Source organism: Gopherus evgoodei, unplaced genomic scaffold (assembly GCF_007399415.2).
Source record: "Gopherus evgoodei ecotype Sinaloan lineage unplaced genomic scaffold, rGopEvg1_v1.p scaffold_82_arrow_ctg1, whole genome shotgun sequence".
Lineage (NCBI taxonomy): Eukaryota > Metazoa > Chordata > Testudines > Testudinidae > Gopherus > Gopherus evgoodei.
The window spans coordinates 290,666-311,375 of NW_022060103.1; the positions used below are offsets into that span (position 1 = coordinate 290,666).

A 20,710-nucleotide genomic window follows, 5' to 3' on the forward strand; every position below is an offset into this window, starting at 1 on the left:
GGCTCGGCCGCGCCTTTCGAACCGGCCTGAGAAGAGCCACATCCGGGCGGGGGGGGCTGCTCCACCAACGGCTACGGGGCGCGCGCCAAGATGGCGGCCCCTAGGGAGGGCGGCGCCAAGATGGCGGCCCCTAGGGAGGGCGGCGCCAAGATGGCGCCGCCCAGCGAGCCCGCCGTACAGCGGGGGTCGGGCACACAGAGCCCCCAGGGCGGGGCTCAGCTACGGGCCCTGCCTTCTGGGGTGGGGGAAACTGAGGCACGAAGCCGCGCTGGGTTCCGGAAATAGAGAGCCGGGGGGGGGGTCTCCTTCCATGCGATGGCGCCGGGGCCCGGCGGGGGGGGCGGGGGGCGGCTTGGGGCCTTGTGTTCCGGTGTCCGCCTCTGCCGTTCACGCCAAGCAGAGAGCAGCGTCCCCAGCTCCGGGCCCCGCGGGGGGGGGGGCGCTTTCTGCCAGCCCGGCCGGGCCTGCTCCCTTCCTTCCCCAGCCGGGGGCACAGCCCGGTATTGGCGCGGGGGGGTGACGTTTGCTTTCCTGCCTCCCACGCTGGCGGCGCCCGTCCCTGCCGTACGGCGTTGTAAGATGGCGGCGCCCAGCGCCCCGCCCCAAGATGGCGGCGCCCAGTGGGAGGAGTCCGTACGGCGCGCCCCGCCCCGCCCCGCCCCCGCCGCGGCCGAGCCGGGAGGAGGAAGGAAGGAAGAGCGGCTCCCCGCACACAGCAGGCGCAAGATGGCGGCTCCCAGGGCGGCGTGAAGGCGCCTGGCGTCCGGCAGCCGCTTCCCGCCCCCTCCGGTGCCGTACGCCGGGGCCGGGGCGAGGCGGGCTGGGCTGCGCCGCGGGCCGGGCCACGGGGGGCGGCGCGCGCGGGGCCGGGGCCGCCGGGGGGAGGCGGAGGCTCCTTCGCCGCCGCCGCCGCCATTTTCCCCCGGCGGCACAAGATGGCGGCTCCCAGGGCCGGGCTTGGGGGGGGCGGATACTGCCCCGGGCAAGGGCTGGGGGAGGGGCAGCTGCCCTCAGCCTACCGGTGGGGGAGTGGCGGATACTGCCCCGGGCAAGGGCTGGGGGAGGGGCAGCTGCCCTCATCCTGCCGGTGGGGGAGGGGCGGATACTGCCCCGGGCAAGGGCTGGGGGAGGGGCAGCTGCCCTCATCCTACCGGTGGGGGAGGGGCGGATACTGCCCCGGCCTAGGGCTGGGGGAGGGGCGGATACTGCCCTCATCCTACCGGTGGGGGAGGGGCGGATACTGCCCCGGCCTAGGGCTGGGGGAGGGGCGGATACTGCCCTCATCCTACCGGTGGGGGAGGGGCGGATACTGCCCTCATCCTACCGGTGGGGGAGGGGCGGATACTGCCCCGGCCTAGGGCTGGGGGAGGGGCGGATACTGCCCCGGGCAAGGGCTGGGGGAGGGGCAGTAACTGCCCCAGGCTAGAGGTGGGGGAGAGGCAGCAAGGGCCCCAGAGTGGGGGAGGGGGAGGGGTTATCTGCCCCAGGCAGGGTGGGGGAGAGACAGTTATTTGCCTGGAGGGTGGGGACCGAGAGGGCTGCCATTCATAGACCCCTCACCTAACCCCTGCCCCCCCATTGCAGGACAGCAAGAGGGGCCATGGCAGTGGCCTTGCCCCCGGCCCCCAGCGGCCCCACGCTCCTGCAGCCCCGCTGGAAGCGGGTGGTGGGCTGGTCGGGCCCCGTGCCCCGGCCCCGCCACGGGCACCGCGCTGTGGCCATCAAGGAGCTGATCGTCGTCTTCGGGGGCGGGAACGAGGGCATTGTCGATGAGCTGCACGTCTACAACACAGGTGGGGGGCGACCCTGGGGGGTCCCGGCCCCTCCTTTCTGTGTGGGTCACCCCCCACCCCTAGCCGGGGCCGTTTTCTGTCTGCATCTGTCTCGCCACTGGGCACGGTGCCCATGTTACACGGGGGGCTGAGCCATGCCCCATACCTATAAGGGGGGGCTCTGAGGACACTGCCCCCCAGCATGTGGTGGCTGTTGGGGGGGGCATGGAAGACAGGGTCACCCCTCTCCCCAGCCATCAGCTGGCAGCTGCCCCCCGTGACACTTGGCGGCAAAACCCTCTTCTGCCAAATTCAACTTTCAAATGCTGCCGCGGTGGCCTGCCCGTGGGCGAGGGGGGAGGGTGCTGGGGGGGGAGCCTGCCTATGGGGGAGGGGAAGAGGGTGCTGGGGGGAGCCTGCCCAGGGGGGAGGGTGCTAGGGGGGAGCCTGCCCGTGGGGGAGGGGGAGACGGTGCTGGGGGGGGCGCCTACCCGGGGGTGAGGGGGAGCACCAGGTGCTTCAGGGGTCTGGGGATTGTGGCAAGCGAGGGTGTCTGGGGGGCTGCTGGGTTGGTGGGGGACGGGTCTGCTGTCCATCCATCCCCCCACGTTTTCACTAAGTGGCTTTCTGAGTGGGGTGTCAGCCCCCCACCCCCACCCCACACACATCAGCTTCTCGTTGTGTTCATTTCTAAGAGAACCCAGGAGTCCGGGCTCTAACCATAACCCTGGTTCCCCTCCCAGAGCCAGGAGAGAACCCTGGAGTCCGACCCCCCCATTGTCACACTGTTGTGGGGCTGGCTCTAGAGTCTCGTTCAGGAAGCTGCTTGCCAGGCGGCTCGTTTGCCCACAGCCCAGGTGGCGGGGGGGAAGCAGAGGGTTGTGGGTAGGGCTGGGGCGGGTTCTCTGCCGCAGGCTCCCTGTGTGACCATGGCTAAGTCCCTGCCTCAGTTTCCTTGTCTGGGATCCAGGGGCAACGATGAGCTGTTCGGGCTGCCCCTGCTTGTCGCTCTGCAGTGTCCAGTGCGACAGGGTCATCTCAATGTCAGCCTGCCCCGGACGCCTGGGTTCAACCCTCCCCGCTCTGAGCTCTGCCCTCCCCCCATTCCCGGACGCCTGGGTTCAGCCCTCCCTGCTCTGAGCTCTGCCCTCCCCTCATTCCCGGACGCCTGGGTTCAGCCCTCCCTGCTCTGAGCTCTGCCCTCCCCTCATTCCCAGACGCCTGGGTTCAGCCCTCCCCGCTCTGAGCTCTGCCCTCCCCCCATTCCCGGACACCTGGGTTCAACCCTCCCCGCTCTGCCCTCCCCCCATTCCCGGACGCCTGGGTTCAGCCCTCCCCGCTCTGAGCTCTGCCCTCCCCTCGTTCCCGAACACCTGGGTTCAACCCTCCCCGCTCTGCCCTCCCCCCATTCCCAGACGCCTGGGTTCAGCCCTCCCCCCATTCCCGGACACCTGGGTTCAACCCTCCCCGCTCTGCCCTCCCCCCATTCCCGGACGCCTGGGTTCAGCCCTCCCCGCTCTGAGCTCTGCCCTCCCCTCGTTCCCGAACACCTGGGTTCAACCCTCCCCGCTCTGCCCTCCCCCCATTCCCAGACGCCTGGGTTCAGGTGGGGGTGTTTGTTCTGCACCGTGGGAGGCTGCGGGGGGGGGGGGGGCTGTGAAGGGGGAAGAGGACAACCCTGGACAATGGGGGCAACTTGCAGGCTGGACTTTCCGTCCAGCCTCCCCACCCCCGCCGACACTCATGCCCCACTTGCCCCCTTCAGCCACCAACCAGTGGTTCATCCCGGCCGTGCGGGGCGACATCCCTCCCGGCTGCGCCGCCTACGGCTTCGTGTGTGACGGCACCCGGCTGCTGGTCTTCGGGGGCATGGTGGAGTACGGCAAGTACAGCAGCGACCTCTACGAGCTGCAGGTAGGGCCCGGACGCCAGGGTTCTGCCCGGGGGGGCTGGGAGCCAGCACTCCTGGGTTCTGCCCTGGCTCTGGGAGGGGAGGGGGGGCAGCTGGGAGCCAGGACTCCTGGGTTCTCTCCCGGCTCTGGGAGGGGAGGGGGGCTGGTGGTTAGAGCAGGGGGGCTGGGAGCCAGGACTCCTGGGTTCTCTCCCCAGCTCTGGGAGGGGAGTGGGGATGGCTGGGAGCCAGGACTCCTGGGTTCTGCCCTGGCTCTGGGAGGGGAGGGGGAACAGCTGGGAGCCAGGACTCCTGGGTTCTCTCCCCAGCTCTGGGAGGAGAGTGGGGATGGCTGGGAGCCAGGACTCCTGGGTTCTGCCCTGGCTCTGGGAGGGGAGGGGGGGCAGCTGGGAGCCAGGACTCCTGGGTTCTCTCCCGGCTCTGGGAGGGGAGGGGGGCTGGTGGTTAGAGCAGGGGGGCTGAGAGCCAGGACTCCTGGGTTCTGCCCTGGCTCTGGGAGGGAAGTGGGGGTGGCTGGGAGCCAGGACTCCTGGGTTCTCCCCAGCTCTGGAGAGAAGTGGGGTTGACTGGGAGCCAGGACACCTGGGTTCTGCTCTGGTTCTAGGAGGGGACTGGGGGATGGGTGGGGTGTGCAGGAGTGGGGGGCAGTGGGGCTGCATTGCAATGAATCCCCCGTCACTGGGAAACCCCCCCCTTGCAGGCCAGCCGCTGGGAGTGGAAGAGACTCAAGGCCAAGACCCCCAAGAACGGGCCGCCCCCCTGCCCCCGCCTGGGTCACAGCTTCTCGCTTGTGGGCAACAAGTGCTACTTGTTTGGGGGGCTGGCAAATGACAGCGAGGACCCCAAGAACAACATTCCCAGGTGAGCGATCACCAGGACGCCTGGGTTCTCTCCTGGCTTGGCGGGGGCGGGGGGGGGGTGTTGCCAGGACGCCTGGGTTCTCCCCCGGCTGGTGGGGGAGGGGGAGGTGTCCGGTGGGTTAGAGTGCCCTCCTCCAGCCAGGACGCCTGGGTTCTCCCCTGGCTGGGGTGGGAGTGGGGAGGCGTCAGGTGGGTTAGAGTGCCCTCCTCCAGCCCGGACGCCTGGGTTCTCTCGGCTGGGCTGGGAGGGGGAGCTGTCAGGTGGGTTAGAGTGTCCTCCTCCAGCCCGGACGCCTGGGTTCTCTCCTGGCTGGGGTGGGAGTGGGGAGCTGTCAGGTGGGTTAGAGTGTCCTCCTCCAGCCCGGACGCCTGGGTTCTCTCCCGGCTGGGGTGGGAGTGGGGAGCTGTCAGGTGGGTTAGAGTGCCCTCCTCCAGCCCGGACGCCTGGGTTCTCCCCCGGCTGGGGTGGGAGTGGGGAGCTGTCAGGTGGGTTAGAGTGTCCTCCTCCAGCCCGGACGCCTGGGTTCTCTCCTGGCTGGGGTGGGAGTGGGGAGCTGTCAGGTGGGTTAGAGTGTCCTCCTCCAGCCCGGACGCCTGGGTTCTCTCGGCTGGGGTGGGAGGGGGAGCTGTCAGGTGGGTTAGAGTGCTCTCCTCCAGCCCGGACGCCTGGGTTCTCCCCCGGCTGGGGTGGGAGTGGGGAGCTGTCAGGTGGGTTAGAGTGTCCTCCTTCAGCCTGGACGCCTGGGTTCTCCCCCGGCTGGGGTGGGAGTGGGGAGCTGTCAGGTGGGTTAGAGTGTCCTCCTTCAGCCTGGACGCCTGGGTTCTCCCCCGGCTGGGCTGGGAGGGGGAGCTGTCAGGTGGGTTAGAGTGCTCTCCTCCAGCCCGGACGCCTGGGTTCTCTCCTGGCTGGGGTGGGAGTGGGGAGCTGTCAGGTGGGTTAGAGTGTCCTCCTCCAGCCCGGACGCCTGGGTTCTCTCCTGGCTGGGGTGGGAGTGGGGAGCTGTCAGGTGGGTTAGAGTGTCCTCCTCCAGCCCGGACGCCTGGGTTCTCCCCCGGCTGGGGTGGGAGTGGGGAGCTGTCAGGTGGGTTAGAGTGTCCTCCTCCAGCCCGGACGCCTGGGTTCTCCCCCGGCTGGGGTGGGAGTGGGGAGCTGTCAGGTGGGTTAGAGTGCCCTCCTCCAGCCCGGACGCCTGGGTTCTCCCCCGGCTGGGGTGGGAGTGGGGAGCTGTCAGGTGGGTTAGAGTGCTCTCCTCCAGCCCGGACGCCTGGGTTCTGTGCCTGGCTGTTGGGAGAGGCTGCTTTCTAGCTGTGCGAGGTGGAAGTGCAGGTCACTGCTCTGTCCCGGATCCCTGGGGATGGGGTGGATTTGTGCCCCCCCCCAAGAGCCCACATCCCCCCGCAGGTACCTGAATGACTTGTACATCCTGGAGCTGCGCCCGGGCTCCGGCGTGGTGGCCTGGGACATCCCCATCACGTACGGGGTGCTGCCCCCGCCCCGCGAGTCCCACACCGCCGTGGTGTACACCGAGAGGGACAACAAGAAATCCAAGCTCGTCATCTACGGGGGCATGAGCGGCTGCCGCCTCGGCGACCTCTGGACGCTGGACATCGGTACGGCCGCCAGGACGCCTGGGTTCTCGGGGGGATGGGCTCGGGGGCTGGAGCCAGGACATGGGGGGTTGGGCTCGCCGCCGGCTCCGTGGGGGGCTGGAGCCAGGACGCCGGGGGTTGGGCCGGGGGGCTGGAGCCAGGACGTGGGGGGTTGGGCTCTCCGCCGGCTCCGTGGGGGGCTGGAGCCAGGACACCGGGGGTTGGGCCGGGGGGGGGCTGGAGCCAGGACGTGGGGGGTTGGGCTCTCCGCCGGCTCCGTGGGGGGCTGGAGCCAGGACATGGGGGGTTGGACTCTTCGCCGGTTCCATGGGGGGCTGGAGCCAGGACGCCGGGGGTTGGGCCGGGGGGGCTGGAGCCAGGACATGGGGGGTTGGGCTCTCCGCCGGTTCCGTGGGGGGCTGGAGCCAGGACGCCGGGGGTTGGGCCGGGGGGGCTGGAGCCAGGACATGGGGGGTTGGGCTCTCCGCCGGTTCCGTGGGGGGCTGGAGCCAGGACGCCGGGGGTTGGGCCGGGGGGGCTGGAGCCAGGACGTGGGGGGTTGGGCTCTCCGCCGGTTCCGTGGGGGCTGGAGCCAGGACGCTGGGGGGCTGGGTTCCTGCTGGCTCTGGGGTGGGCGCGGGGGGGGCGCAGGCCGGGGATTGGGCCGGGGGGACTGGAGCCAGGACCCCAGGGGGCTGGGTTCTCGTTGCGCCCCCCCATGCCCCTCCAGAGCCAGTGGGAAACCAGCCCCCCGGGGTCCTGGCTTCAGCCCCCCCAGCCCAACCCTCAGCCTGCGCCCCCCCCGCGGCCCCCACAGAGCCAGCGGGAACCCAGCCACCCAGGCCTGCACCCCCCTACGTCCCCCTGGGCCATGGGGGGCTGGGTTCCCGCTGGCTCGGGAGGGGCGCGGGGGGGCACAGCCTGGGGGTTGGGCTGGGAGGGCTGGAGCCAGGACCCCGGGGGGCTGGCTTCCCGCTGGCTCTGGGGGGGGCGCGGAGGGGCACAGGCCGGGGGTTGGGCTGGGGGGCCTGGAACCAGTACACCGGGGGGCTGGGTTCCCGCTGGCTCTGTGGGGGCCGTGGGGGGGCGCAGGCCGGGGGGCTGGGTTCCCGCTGGCTCTGTGGGGGCCGTGGGGGGGCGCAGGCCAGGGGTTGGGCTGGGGGGCTGGGTTCTCGTGGCTCTGGGGGGCTGTGGGGGGCGCAGGCCAGGGGTTGGGCTGGGGGGCTGGGTTCCCGTGGCTCAGGGGGGCGCAGGCCAGGGGCCTGGGTTCCCTCTGGCTCTGGGGGGCGCGGCGGGGGGCACAGGCTGGGGTTTGGGCTGGGGGGCTGGGTTCCCGCTGGCTCTGAGGGGTGCTGGGGGGGGCGCAGGCCGGGGGGCTGGGTTCCCATGGCTCGTGGGGGGGCGCAGGCTGGGGGTTGGGCTGGGGGGCTGGGTTCCCGCTGGTCTGGGGGGTGCTGGGAGGGGGCGCAGGTGGGGGTTGGGCTGGGTTCCCGCTGGCTCTGCGGGGGGCAGGCCGGGGGGCCGGGATCCCGTGGCTCTGAGGGGCCGGGGGGTGCAGGCCGGGGGGCTGGGTTCCGGTGGCTCTGGGGGGCCAGGGGGTTGGGCTGGGGGGCTGGGTTCCCGTGGCTCTGGGGGGGCATGGGGGGGTGCAGGCCGGGGGGCTGGGTTCCCGTGGCTCTGGGGGGTCTGGGGGGGCGCAGGCCAGGGGTTGGGCTGGGGGGCTGGGTTCTCGTGGCTCTGGGGGGCTGTGGGGGGCGCAGGCTGGGGGCCTGGGTTCCCGTGGCTCGGGGGGGCGCAGGCCAGGGGCCTGGGTTCCCTCTGGCTCTGGGGAGCGCGGCGGGGGGCACAGGCTGGGGTTTGGGCTGGGGGGCTGGGTTCCCGCTGGCTCTGAGGGGTGCTGGGGGGGGCGCAGGCCGGGGGGCTGGGTTCCCATGGCTCGCGGGGGGGCGCAGGCTGGGGGTTGGGCTGGGGGGCTGGGTTCCCGCTGGCTCTGGGGGGTGCTGGGAGGGGGCGCAGGCTGGGGGTTGGGCTGGGTTCCCGCTGGCTCTGGGGGGGCAGGCCGGGGGGCCGGGATCCCGTGGCTCTGGGGGGCCGGGGGGTGCAGGCCGGGGGGCTGGGTTCCGGTGGCTCTGGGGGGGTGCAGGCTGGGGGGCTGGGTTCCCGTGGCTCTGGGGGGGCCGGGGGGGCGCAGGCCGGGGGGCTGGGTTCCCGTGGCTCTGGGGGGGCCGGGGGGGCGCAGGCCGGGGGGCTGGGTTCCCGTGGCTCTGGGTGGGCCGGGGGGGCGCAGGCCGGGGGGCCGGGTTCCCGTGGCTCTGGGGGGGCCGGGGGGGCGCAGGCCGGGGGGCCGGGTTCCCGTGGCTCTGGGGGGGCCGGGGGGGCGCAGGCCGGGGGGCTGGGTTCCCGTGGCTCTGGGGGGGCCGGGGGGGTGCAGGCCGGGGGGCTGGGTTCCCGTGGCTCTGGGGGGGCCGGGGGGGCGCAGGCCGGGTCTCAGGGTGTCTCTTCTCCTCCCCAGAGACCCTGACGTGGAACAAGCCGAGCCTGAGTGGGGTGGCGCCCCTCCCCCGCAGCCTGCACTCCGCCACCACCATTGGCAACAAGTAAGCCCCCCCCCGCCCCCGAGCCCCCCCCGCCCCGCGGCGCAGCTCTGACCCCCTTTCTCCCCCCAGGATGTACGTCTTCGGGGGCTGGGTGCCCCTCGTCATGGACGACGTCAAAGTGGCCACGCATGAGAAGGAGTGGAAGTGCACTAACACGCTGGCCTGCCTCAACCTGGGTAAGGGACCCCCCTGTGCCCCCCCAGAGCCCCCCAGCTCCCCTGTCCCTGCGCTAACACGCTGGCCTACCTCAACCTGGGTAAGGGACCCCCCTGTGCCCCCCCAGAGCCCCCCAGCTCCCCTGTCCCTGCGCTAACACGCTGGCCTACCTCAACCTGGGTAAGGGACCCCCCTGTGCCCCCCCAGAGCCCCCCAGCTCCCCTGTCCCTGCGCTAACACGCTGCCTGCCTCAACCTGGGTACCCCGGCTCCCCTGTCCCTGCGCTAACACGCTGCCTGCCTCAACCTGGGTAAGGGACCCCCCCGTGCCCCCCCAGAGCCCCCCAACTCCCCTGTCCCTGCGCTAACACGCTGGCCTGCCTCAACCTGGGTAAGGGACCCCCCTGTGCCCCCCCAGAGCCCCCCAGCTCCCCTATCCCTGCGCTAACACGCTGCCTGCCTCAACCTGGGTAAGGGACCCCCCCGTGCCCCCCCAGAGCCCCCCAACTCCCCTGTCCCTGCGCTAACACGCTGGTCTGCCTCAACCTGGGTAAGGGACCCCCACGTGCCCCCCCCGAGCCCCCCGGCTCCCCTGTCCCTGCGCTAACACGCTGCCTGCCTCAGCCTGGGTAAGGGACCCCCCCGTGCCCCCCCAGAGTCCCCCAGCTCCCCTGTCCCTGCGCTAACACGCTGGCCTGCCTCAACCTGGGTAAGGGACCCCCCCGTGCCCCCCCAGAGCCCCCCAGCTCCCCTGTCCCTGCGCTAACACGCTGGCCTGCCTCAACCTGGGTAAGGGACCCCCCCGTGCCCCCCCAGAGCCCCCCGGCTCCCCTGTCCCAGCGCTAACACACTGGCCTGCCTCAACCTGGGTAAGGGACCCCCCCGTGCCCCCCCAGAGCCCTCCGGCTCCCCTGTCCCTGCGCTAACACGCTGCCTGCCTCAACCTGGGTAAGGGACCCCCACGTGCCCCCCCAGAGCCCCCCAACTCCCCTGTCCCTGCGCTAACACGCTGGCCTGCCTCAACCTGGGTAAGGGACCCCCCCGTGCCCCCCCCCGAGCCCCCCAGCTCCCCTGTCCCTGCGCTAACACGCTGCCTGCCTCAACCTGGGTAAGGGACCCCCCCGTGCCCCCCAGAGCCCCCCAGCTCCCCTGTCCCTGCGCTAACACGCTGGCCTGCCTCAACCTGGGTAAGGGACCCCCCCGTGCCCCCCCAGAGCCCCCCGGCTCCCCTGTCCCTGCGCTAACACGCTGCCTGCCTCAACCTGGGTAAGGGACCCCCCCGTGCCCCCCCCAGAGCCCCCCGGCTCCCCTGTCCCTGCGCTAACACGCTGGCCTGCCTCAGCCTGGGTAAGGGCCCCCCCCCGTGCCCCCCCAGAGCCCCCCGGCTCCCCTGTCCATGCACCAACACGCTGCCTGCCTCAGCCTGGGTAAGGGACCCCCCCCGGGCCCCCCCCGAGCCCCCCGGCTCTTCTGTCCCTGCGCTAACACGCTGCCTGCCTCAACCTGGGTAAGGGACCCCCCCGTGCCCCCCCAGAGCCCCCCGGCTCCCCTGTCCCTGCGCTAACACGCTGGCCTGCCTCAGCCTGGGTAAGGGACCCCCCCGTGCCCCCCCAGAGCCCCCCGGCTCCCCTGTCCCTGCACCAACACGCTGCCTGCCTCAACCTGGGTAAGGGACCCCCCCGTGCCCCCCCAGAGCCCCCCAACTCCCCTGTCCCTGCGCTAACACGCTGCCTGCCTCAGCCTGGGTAAGGGACCCCCCCGTGCCCCCCCAGAGCCCCCCAGCTCCCCTGTCCCTGCGCTAACACGCTGGCCTGCCTCAACCTGGGTAAGGGACCCCCCCGTGCCCCCCCAGAGCCCCCCGGCTCCCCTGTCCCTGCGCTAACACGCTGGCCTGCCTCAACCTGGGTAAGGGACCCCCCCGTGCCCCCCCAGAGCCCCCCGGCTCTCCTGTCCCTGCGCTAACACGCTGCCTGCCTCAACCTGGGTAAGGGACCCCCCGTGCCCCCCCAGAGCCCCCCGGCTCCCCTGTCCCTGCGCTAACACGCTGGCCTGCCTCAGCCTGGGTAAGGGACCCCCCAGAGCCCCCCGGCTCCCCTGTCCCTGCACCAACACGCTGCCTGCCTCAACCTGGGTAAGGGACCCCCCCGTGCCCCCCCAGAGCCCCCCAACTCCCCTGTCCCTGCGCTAACACGCTGGCCTGCCTCAACCTGGGTAAGGGACCCCCACGTGCCCCCCCCGAGCCCCCCGGCTCCCCTGTCCCTGCGCTAACACGCTGCCTGCCTCAACCTGGGTAAGGGACCCCCCCGTGCCCCCCCAGAGCCCCCCAGCTCCCCTGTCCCTGCGCTAACACGCTGGCCTGCCTCAGCCTGGGTAAGGGACCCCCACGTGCCCCCCCCGAACCCCCCGGCTCCACTGTCCCTGCGCTAACACGCTGCCTGCCTCAGCCTGGGTAAGGGACCCCCACGTGCCCCCCCAGAGCCCCCCAGCTCCCCTGTCCCTGCGCTAACACGCTGGCCTGCCTCAACCTGGGTAAGGGACCCCCCCGTGCCCCCCCAGAGCCCCCCGGCTCCCCTGTCCCTGCGCTAACACACTGGCCTGCCTCAACCTGGGTAAGGGACCCCCCCGTGCCCCCCCAGAGCCCTCCGGCTCCCCTGTCCCTGCGCTAACACGCTGGCCTGCCTCAACCTGGGTAAGGGACCCCCCCGTGCCCCCCCCGAGCCCCCCAGCTCCCCTGTCCCTGCGCTAACACGCTGCCTGCCTCAACCTGGGTAAGGGACCCCCCCGTGCCCCCCCAGAGCCCCCCGGCTCCCCTGTCCCTGCACCAACACGCTGCCTGCCTCAACCTGGGTGAGGGCCCCCCCGTGCCCCTGCTGGAACCAGACCCCGGCCCCTCCCCACAGACTCCATGGCCTGGGAGCCCATCCTCATGGACACGCTGGAGGACAACGTCCCGCGGGCCCGGGCGGGGCACTGCGCCGTCTCCATCCACAGCCGGCTCTACATCTGGAGCGGCCGCGACGGCTACCGCAAGGCCTGGAACAACCAGGTGTGCTGCAAGGACCTCTGGTACCTGGAGACGGGTGAGTGCCGGGCTGCGGGGGGCACGGGGCAGCCAGCCCGGCCCGGAGAGCCGGGTCCCCGGGGGCAGGGGGGGAGGCCGCGGGCGGGCGGAGAGCCGGGTCCCCGGGGGCAGGGGGGGGAGGCCGCGGGCGGGCGGGGAGCCGGGTCCCCGGGGGCAGGGGGGGGAGGCCGCGGGCGGGCGGAGAGCCGGGTCCCCGGGGGCAGGGGGGGGAGGCCGCGGGCGGGCGGGGAGCCGGGTCCCCGGGGGCAGGGGGGGGAGGCCGCGGGCGGGCGGAGAGCTGGGTCCCCGGAAGGGGGGAGGCCGCGGGCGGGCGGAGAGCCGGGTCCCCGGGGGCAGGGGGGGGAGGCCGCGGGCGGGCGGAGAGCCGGGTCCCCGGGGGCAGGGGGGGGAGGCCGCGGGCGGGCGGAGAGCCGGGTCCCCGGGGGCAGGGGGGGAGGCCGCGGGCGGGCGGAGAGCCGGGTCCCCGGGGGCAGGGGGGGGAGGCCGCGGGCGGGCGGAGAGCCGGGTCCCCGGGGGCAGGGGGGGAGGCCGCGGGCGGGCGGAGAGCTGGGTCCCCGGAAGGGGGGAGGCCGCGGGCGGGCGGAGAGCCGGGTCCCCGGGGGCAGGGGGGGGAGGCCGAGGGCGGAGAGCCGGGTCCCCGGGGGCAGGGGCGGGGGGAGGCCGTGGGCGGGCGGAGAGCCGGGTCCCCAGGGGCAGGGGGGGGGGGCCGCGGGCGGAGAGCCGGGTCCCCGGGGGCAGGGGGGGGAGGCCGCGGGCGGGCGGAGAGCCGGGTCCCCGGGGGCAGGGGGGGGAGGCCGCAGGCGGGCGGGCGGAGAGCGGGTCCCCGGGGGCAGGGGGGGGAGGCCGCAGGCGGGCGGGCGGAGAGCCGGGTCCCCGGGGGCAGGGGGGAGGCCGCGGGTGGAGAGCCGGGTCCCCGGGTGCATGGGGCTGGGGGGATGCCTGGCGGGGGCAGGCTCCAGCTTCTTACCCCCCCTCTGCCCCCAGAGAAGCCCCCGGCCCCCTCCCGGGTGCAGCTGGTTCGGGCCAACACCAACTCGCTGGAGGTGAGCTGGGGCTCGGTGCCCACGGCCGACACCTACCTGCTGCAGCTGCAGAAGTACGACATCCCGGCGGCCGCCTCGCCCGCCCCCGCCCCGGTGCCCTCCGTGCCTGCCAACCCGCCCAAGAGCCCCGCCCCGGCCGCTGCCGCGCCCGCCCCGCCCGCCAGCCAGCCCCTGGCGCAGATGGGCATCACTCTGCTGCCCCAGGCCGCCGCCCCCACGCCCACCACCACCATCCAGCTGCTGCCCTCCGTGCCCGGCACGCCCCTGCCCGTGGCCAGCCCCGCACGCACGCAGGGTGAGTGGGGCCAGACTCCTGGGGGGACGGGGGGGCTTGGACTTCCTTTGAGGGGGTGACCGGACTCACAGGGGCGGGGGAGCAGGGGCCCAGCTTCCTGCAGGGGGATGGGCAGTGCCCACTGGGGGGCAGGGCTCTCACTGCCCCTCTCACGCTGCCCTTGCCCTGGCAGGTGTCCCGGCCGTGCTGAAGGTGACAGGCCCCCAGGCGCCCCCAGGGCCCCCCCTGGTGACGGTGCGCTCAGCTGGACAGGCGGGCAAGGCCCCGGTGACGGTGACCTCGCTGCCGGCCGGCGTGCGCATGGTGGTGCCCACGCAGAGCACGCAGGGCACGGTAAGTACCCTCTGCCGGTGGGTCTGGGTCCTGCCGCGGGGCGGCCCTGACCGCTTCCCTCTGCCCCCAGGTGATCGGCAGCAGCCCCCAGATGAGCGGCATGGCCGCCCTGGCGGCCGCCGCCGCCGCCACACAGAAGATCCCCCCCTCCTCCACGCCCACCGTGCTGAGCGTGCCAGCTGGCGCCACCATCGTCAAGACCATGGCCGTCTCCCCGGGCACGGCCACGCTGCCCAGCACCGTCAAGGTGGCCTCCTCCCCCGTCATGGTAAGAGACGCCCTGCCCTGGAGCCAGGGGGAGAACCCAGGACCCCCCCCCCCCGCTCTAACCACCAGCCTCCACTCCCCTCCCCGAGCCGGGAGAGAACCCAGGAGTCCTGGCTCCCAGCCCCCCTGCTCTGACCCACCAGCCCCCACTCCCCTCTCCGAGCCAGGGAGAGAACCCAGGAGTCCTGGCTCCCAGCCCCCCTGCTCTGACCCACCAGCCCTCACTCCCCTCTCCGAGCCGGGAGAGAACCCAGGAGTCCTGGCTCCCAGCCCCCCTGCTCTGACCCACCAGCCCCCACTCCTCTCCTGGATCCAAGGAGAGAACCCAGGTGTCCTGCTAAGGGTGCCCGTCTCCCTGCACCAGGTGAGTAACCCAGCCACACGCATGCTGAAGACGGCGGCAGCCCAGGTGGGCACTTCAGTGTCATCCACGACCAACGCGGCCACGCGACCGATCATCACTGTGCACAAGTCGGGCACGGTCACCGTGGCACAGCAGGCCCAGGTCATGACCACCGTGGTGGGTGGCGTCACCAAGACCATTACCCTGGTGAAGAGCCCCATTTCCGTGCCAGGGGGCAGCGCACTGGTAAGTGCCGGGGGCGCGAACCCCGGAGTCCTGGCTCCCAGCCCCCATTCCTCTAACCACCAGCCCCCCCTCCCCTCCCAGAGCCGGGGAGAGAACCCAGGAGTCCTGGCTCCCAGCCCCCCCCTGCTCTGACCACCAGCCCCCACTCCCCTCCCAGAGCTGGGGAGAGAACCCAGGAGTCCTAGCTCCCAGCCCCCCCTGCTCTAACCACCAGCCCCCACTCCCCTCCCAGAGCCGGGGAGAGAACCCAGGAGTCCTGGCTCCCAGCCCCCCCTGCTCTAACCACCAGCCCCCACTCCCCTCCCAGAGCCGGGGAGAGAACCCAGGAGTCCGGGCTCCCAGCCCCCCCTGCTCTAACCACCAGCCCCTGCTCCCCTCCCAGAGCCGGCAGAGAACCCAGGAGTCCTGGCTCCCAGTCCCCCCTGCTCTAACCAGCAGCCCCCACTCCCCTCCCAGAGCCGGGAGAGAACCCAGGAGTCCTGGCTCCCAGACCTGTCCTCTCCCTGAGCTGGGGGGTGCTCCAGGTCTGCCAAGGGCCCCAGCTCACCTGCTGCAGGGTGGGGTCCAGGTGTAACAGTTGTTTGGGGGCTGTGCTGGGAGGCGCCTCTTGTCACGGAGTGGGCAGGGAGGGCCCGGCCCCCCTCTTCCTGGGATCCCCGGGACCCAGCCAGCCAGTAACACAGCAGGGTTATTAGCCAGCAGGAACATAGCCCCAAGCAGAGCGCACGGGTACAACCAGGACCCCCCTGCCTGGTCCCTGGGGGGCAGGGACCTCAGACCCCCCATTTGGGATTCCCTGCGTTTCACCACCCAGCCCAAAACAGAGTCTCTCTCCTCCTCTGCCCCACCCCCTTACTCAGGTATCTCTCAAGTTAAATCACCCCCTTGCTCTTCCCACTCCCCTCCCTACTGCATGTCACTTCTCTCCCAGAATGCTGTGGGACGGGGGCATGGGGGGCACTGCTCATGGCTCTCTCCCCAGCAGATCTCTAACCTCGGCAAAGTGATGTCGGTCGTGCAGACCAAGCCAGTGCAGACCTCGGCCGTGACCGGCCAGGCGTCCAGCGGCCCCGTCACCCAGATCATCCAGGTGAGCGCATCCTCGCACGGGGGGAGGCAGCGCTGGGAATGGGACCCAGGAGTCCGGGCTCCCAGCCCCCCCTGCTGTAACCCACCAGCCCCCACTGCCCTCCCAGAGCCAGGAGAGAACCCAGGAGTCCTGGCTCCCAGCCCCCCTGCTCTAACCACCAGCCCCCACTGCCCTCCCAGAGCCGGGAGAGAACCCAGGAGTCCTGGCTCCCAGCCCCCCTGCTGTAACCACCAGCCCCCACTCCCCTCCCAGAGCCGGGAGAGAACCCAGGAGTCCTGGCTCCCAGCCCCCCCTGCTCTAACCACCAGCCCCCACTCCCCTCCCAGAGCCGGGAGAGAACCCAGGAGTCCTGGCTCCCAGCCCCCCCGCTCTAACCCACCAGCCCCCACTCCCCTCCCAGAGCGGGGAGAGAACCCAGGAGTCCAGGCTCCCAGCCCCCTGCTCTAACCCACCAGCCCCCACTCCCCTCCCAGAGCCGGGAGAGAACCCAGGAGTCCTGGCTCCCAGCCCCCCCTGCTCTAACCACCAGCCCCCACTCCCCTCCCAGAGCCGGGAGAGAACCCAGGAGTCCTGGCTCCCAGCCCCCCCGCTCTAACCCACCAGCCCCCACTCCCCTCCCAGAGCGGGGAGAGAACCCAGGAGTCCTGGCTCCCAGCCCCCCTGCTCTAACCACCAGCCCCCACTGCCCTCCCAGAGCCGGGAGAGAACCCAGGAGTCCTGGCTCCCAGCCCCCCTGCTCTAACCACCAGCCCCCACTGCTCTCCCAGAGCCGGGAGAGAACCCAGGAGTCCTGGCTCCCAGCCCCCCTGCTGTAACCACCAGCCCCCACTGCCCTCCCAGAGCCGGGAGAGAACCCAGGAGTCCTGGCTCCCAGCCCCCCCTGCTCTAACCACCAGCCCCCACTCCCCTCCCAGAGCCAGGCAGAGAACCCAGGAGTCCTGGCTCCCAGCCCCCCCTGCTCTAACCCACCAGCCCCCACTCCCCTCCCAGAGCCGGGAGAGAACCCAGGAGTCCTGGCTCCCAGCCCCCCCGCTCTAACCCACCAGCCCCCACTCCCCTCCCAGAGCCAGGAGAGAACCCAGGAGTCCTGGCTCCCAGCCCCCCCTGCTCTAACCACTAGACACCACTGCCCTCCCAGAGCCAGGGAGAGAACCCAGGAGTCCTGGCTCCCAGCCCCCCCTGCTCTAACCCACCAGCCCCCACTCCCCTCCCAGAGCCGGGAGAGAACCCAGGAGTCCTGGCTCCCAGCCCCCCCTGCTCTAACCACTAGACACCACTCCCCTCCCAGAGCCGGGAGAGAACCCAGGAGTCCTGGCTCCCAGCCCCCCCGCTCTAACCCACCAACCCCCACTCCCCTCCCAGAGCCGGGAGAGAACCCAGGAGTCCTGGCTCCCAGCCCCCACTGCTCTAACCACCAGCCCCCACTCCCCTCCCAGAGCGGGGAGAGAACCCAGGAGTCCTGGCTCCCAGCCCCCCCCTGCTCTAACCACTAGACACCACTGCCCTCCCAGAGCCAGGGAGAGAACCCAGGAGTCCTGGCTTCCAGCCCCCCCTGCTCTAACCACCAGCCCCCACTCCCCTCCCAGAGCCAGGAGAGAACCCAGGAGTCCTGGCTCCCAGCCCCCCCCTGCTCTAACCACCAGCCCCCACTCCCCTCCCAGAGCCGGGAGAGAACCCAGGAGTCCGGGCTCCCAGCCCCCCTGCTCTAACCCACCAGCCCCCACTCCCCTCCCAGAGCCGGGAGAGAACCCAGGAGTCCTGGCTCCCAGCTCCCCTGCTCTAACCCACCAGCCCCCACTCCCCTCCCAGAGCCGGGAGAGAACCCAGGAGTCCTGGCTCCCAGCCCCCCCGCTCTAACCCACCAGCCCCCACTCCCCTCCCAGAGCCGGGAGAGAACCCAGGAGTCCAGGCTCCCAGCCCCCCCTGCTCTAGCCACCAGACCCCACTGCCCTCCCAGAGCCGGGAGAGAACCCAGGAGTCCTGGCTCCCAGCCCCCCCGCTCTAACCCACCAGCCCCCACTCCCCTCCCAGAGCCGGGAGAGAACCCAGGAGTCCTGGCTCCCAGCTCCCCCACCAGTAGAGACAGGAATCCTGAGTGCTCTGCTCTCGGGGGGGGGGCAAGTTGCATTAACCCTTTCTTGCCTGCTCCGTGCTCCCCCAGACCAAGGGCCCCCTGCCAGCGGGCACCATCCTGAAGCTAGTGACGTCAGCGGATGGGAAGCCCACCACCATCATCACCACCACGCAGGCGGGCGGCACCGGCCCCAAGCCCACCATCCTGGGCATCAGCAGCGTCTCGCCCAGCACCACCAAGCCGGGCACCACCACCATCATCAAAACCATCCCCATGTCGGCTATCATCACCCAGTCCGGGGCCACGGGTAACGGCCTGCCCGCGGGGGGGGGGTCGCCCGCGGGTGCTGGAGGGGGTCGCCCGCGGGGGGGAGAAGGGCTGGGGCTGTGTGCAGGGGGTTGGGGGGTATAACCCAGAGACGTCCCTGGCTGGCTGCTCTAGGGAACAGGGCTGGTATTTGATCTGGGGGAGACCTTGCCAGGGAGCGGGACAAGGGGGCTCCGTGGCCATGGGGCTGCCCTGGAGCTCTGCACTGACCCCCCCCCGGCTCCCTTCAGGTGTGACCAGCAGCCCTGGGATCAAGGCCCCCATCACCATCATCACCACCAAGGTCATGACCTCCGGCACGGGCGCCCCCGCCAAGATCATCACGGCAGTGCCCAAGCTGGGCACGGCCCACGGACAGCAGGGCGTCACGCAGGTGAGCAGGGGCTTTGGGGGCGCCAGGGCGGCCAGGGGCCTGCCCCCGCCCCAGCCTCACCACCTCTCTCTCCCCTCCTGGCAGGTGGTCCTGAAGGGTGCACCCGGCCAGCCCGGCACCATCTTGCGCACTGTGCCCATGGGCGGCGTGCGGCTGGTCACGCCCGTCACCGTCTCCGCGGTCAAGCCCACCGTCACCACGCTGGTGGTGAAAGGCACCACGGGTAAGGGGGCTGGGCGAGGGCTGGGCTGGGCTGCAAAGCCGGCTCGGGCACTGACTGGCTCTCCCTCCCCCCAGGTGTCACCACCTTGGGCACCGTGACAGGCACCGTCTCCACCAGCCTAGCTGGCGCAGGGGGCCACAGCACCAACGCCTCCCTGGCCACGCCCATCACCACGCTGGGAACCATCGCCACCCTGTCCAGCCAGGTGATCAACCCGGCTGCCATCACCGTCTCTGCCGCCCAGACCACCATGACGGCCGCCAGCGGGCTGGGCACGCCCACCATCACCATGCAGGTATGGGGGGGCGCCAAACAGAGGGAGGCAGTGGGGGGCGGGGAGGGGCAGGGGGCCGTGGGACACGGGCCCAGCCCCTCACCCTGCCCGTCTCCCGACCCCCAGCCCGTTTCTCAGCCCACGCAGGTGACGCTGATCACAACGCCCAGCGGGGTGGATGCCCAGCCAGTGCACGATCTGCCGGTCTCCATCCTGGCCTCGCCCACCACGGAGCAGCCCACGGCCACGGTGACTATCGCTGACGTGGGGCAGGGCGACCCACAGCCCGGCACCGTCACCCTGGTGTGCTCCAACCCGCCCTGCGAGACCCATGAGACCGGCACCACCAACACTGCCACTGCCACCGTCGTGGCCAACATGGGCGGCCTGACCCAGCCTGTGCACTTTGTGTGCGAGGGCCAGGAGGCTGGGCAGCCCAACGGCGGGTTAGTGCGCGTCTGCTCCAACCCCCCGTGCGAGACGCACGAGACAGGCACCACCCACACGGCCACCACGGCCACGTCCAGCATGGGTGCCGGACGAGTGTGCAGCAACCCCCCGTGCGAGACGCACGAGACAGGCACCACCCACACGGCCACCACGGCCATGTCCAGCATGGGTGCCGGACGAGTGTGCAGCAATCCCCCGTGCGAGACGCACGAGACGGGCACCACCAACACGGCTACCACAGCCACATCCAGCATGGGTGCCGGACAAGTGTGCAGCAACCCCCCGTGCGAGACGCACGAGACGGGCACCACCCACACGGCCACCACGGCCACGTCCAGCATGGGTGCCGGACGAGTGTGCAGCAACCCCCCGTGCGAGACGCACGAGACGGGCACCACCAACACGGCTACCACAGCCACATCCAGCATGGGCTCCAGACGAATGTGCAGCAACCCCCCGTGTGAGATGCACGAAACAGGCACCACCAACACGGCTACCACGGCCCGGTCGCTCATGGGCCGGGTGCAGCCAGATGGGGGCCTGGTAGCCCCACCCAACCCACCGTGCCAAACGCAGCACACCAGTGCCACCGGCACCACGATGTCAGCAAAAGCTGGCGTGCCCACCGAGCAGCCGTGCAGTGCCAGGATGGGAAATCCCCCCTCGGCGGTGCCTGGTACCAACACACAATCGCCGGCGCCAGGTGGCCGGCCCTGTGAGGCTCACCAGACCCACACCACCAACACTGCCACCACAGCCCGGTCGCTCATGGGCCGGGGGCAGCTGGACGGTGGGCCGGGGGCAGCTGAGAGCCCCCCATGCCAAACCCAACAGACTTGTGCCACTCATACAACCATGTCAGCCAAAGCAGACATGCCTACGGAGCAGCCGTGCAGCGTGACGATGGTTGCACCGGACACGGAGACCGGGCACCGAGCACATGTCAATGACTCTTGTGAGATGGGCGCCACAACCAGGTCGAGCATGGGCACTGGGCGAGCGTGCCCAGAGCTCCCATCCGAGACGCACGAGACGGGCACCACCACCACAGCCACGTTGAACATGAATGCTGGGCGAGCGTGCAGCAACCCCCCGTGCGAGACGCACGAGACGGGCACCACCAACACGGCCACCACATCCACATCCAGCATGGGTGCCGGACCAGTGTGCAGCAATCCCCCATGCGAGACGCACGAGACGGGCACCACCAGCACAGCTACCACGCCCGCGTCCAGCATGGGTGCCGGGCGAGTGTGCAGCAACCCCCCGTGCGAGACACACGAGACGGGCACCACCAGCACAGCTACCACGCCCGCGTCCAGCATGGGTGCCGGGCGAGTGTGCAGCAACCCCCCGTGCGAGACGCACGAGAGGGGCACCACCAGCACAGCTACCACGCCCCGC

At 71.8% G+C, this 20,710-nt stretch overlaps 1 protein-coding gene across 1 annotated transcript in view; it reads left to right on the forward strand.

Moving 5' to 3' along the window:
* Positions 1 to 661: 661 nt before the first annotated feature.
* HCFC1 (host cell factor C1) overlaps positions 662 to 20,710 on the forward strand; it is a 21,816-nt gene continuing 1,767 nt past the window's right edge. The window contains exons 1-18 of the mRNA XM_030548049.1: positions 662 to 789; positions 1,585 to 1,793; positions 3,538 to 3,686; positions 4,385 to 4,545; positions 5,947 to 6,155; positions 8,647 to 8,731; positions 8,801 to 8,907; positions 11,787 to 11,966; positions 12,953 to 13,306; positions 13,479 to 13,639; positions 13,710 to 13,907; positions 14,271 to 14,495; positions 15,478 to 15,585; positions 17,747 to 17,966; positions 18,217 to 18,359; positions 18,444 to 18,582; positions 18,657 to 18,877; positions 18,983 to 20,708. Coding sequence (XP_030403909.1) covers positions 1,601 to 1,793; positions 3,538 to 3,686; positions 4,385 to 4,545; positions 5,947 to 6,155; positions 8,647 to 8,731; positions 8,801 to 8,907; positions 11,787 to 11,966; positions 12,953 to 13,306; positions 13,479 to 13,639; positions 13,710 to 13,907; positions 14,271 to 14,495; positions 15,478 to 15,585; positions 17,747 to 17,966; positions 18,217 to 18,359; positions 18,444 to 18,582; positions 18,657 to 18,877; positions 18,983 to 20,708 — 4,579 coding nt within the window. The 5' untranslated portion in view covers positions 662 to 789; positions 1,585 to 1,600. The remainder of the gene's footprint in view (positions 790 to 1,584; positions 1,794 to 3,537; positions 3,687 to 4,384; positions 4,546 to 5,946; positions 6,156 to 8,646; positions 8,732 to 8,800; positions 8,908 to 11,786; positions 11,967 to 12,952; positions 13,307 to 13,478; positions 13,640 to 13,709; positions 13,908 to 14,270; positions 14,496 to 15,477; positions 15,586 to 17,746; positions 17,967 to 18,216; positions 18,360 to 18,443; positions 18,583 to 18,656; positions 18,878 to 18,982; positions 20,709 to 20,710) is intronic.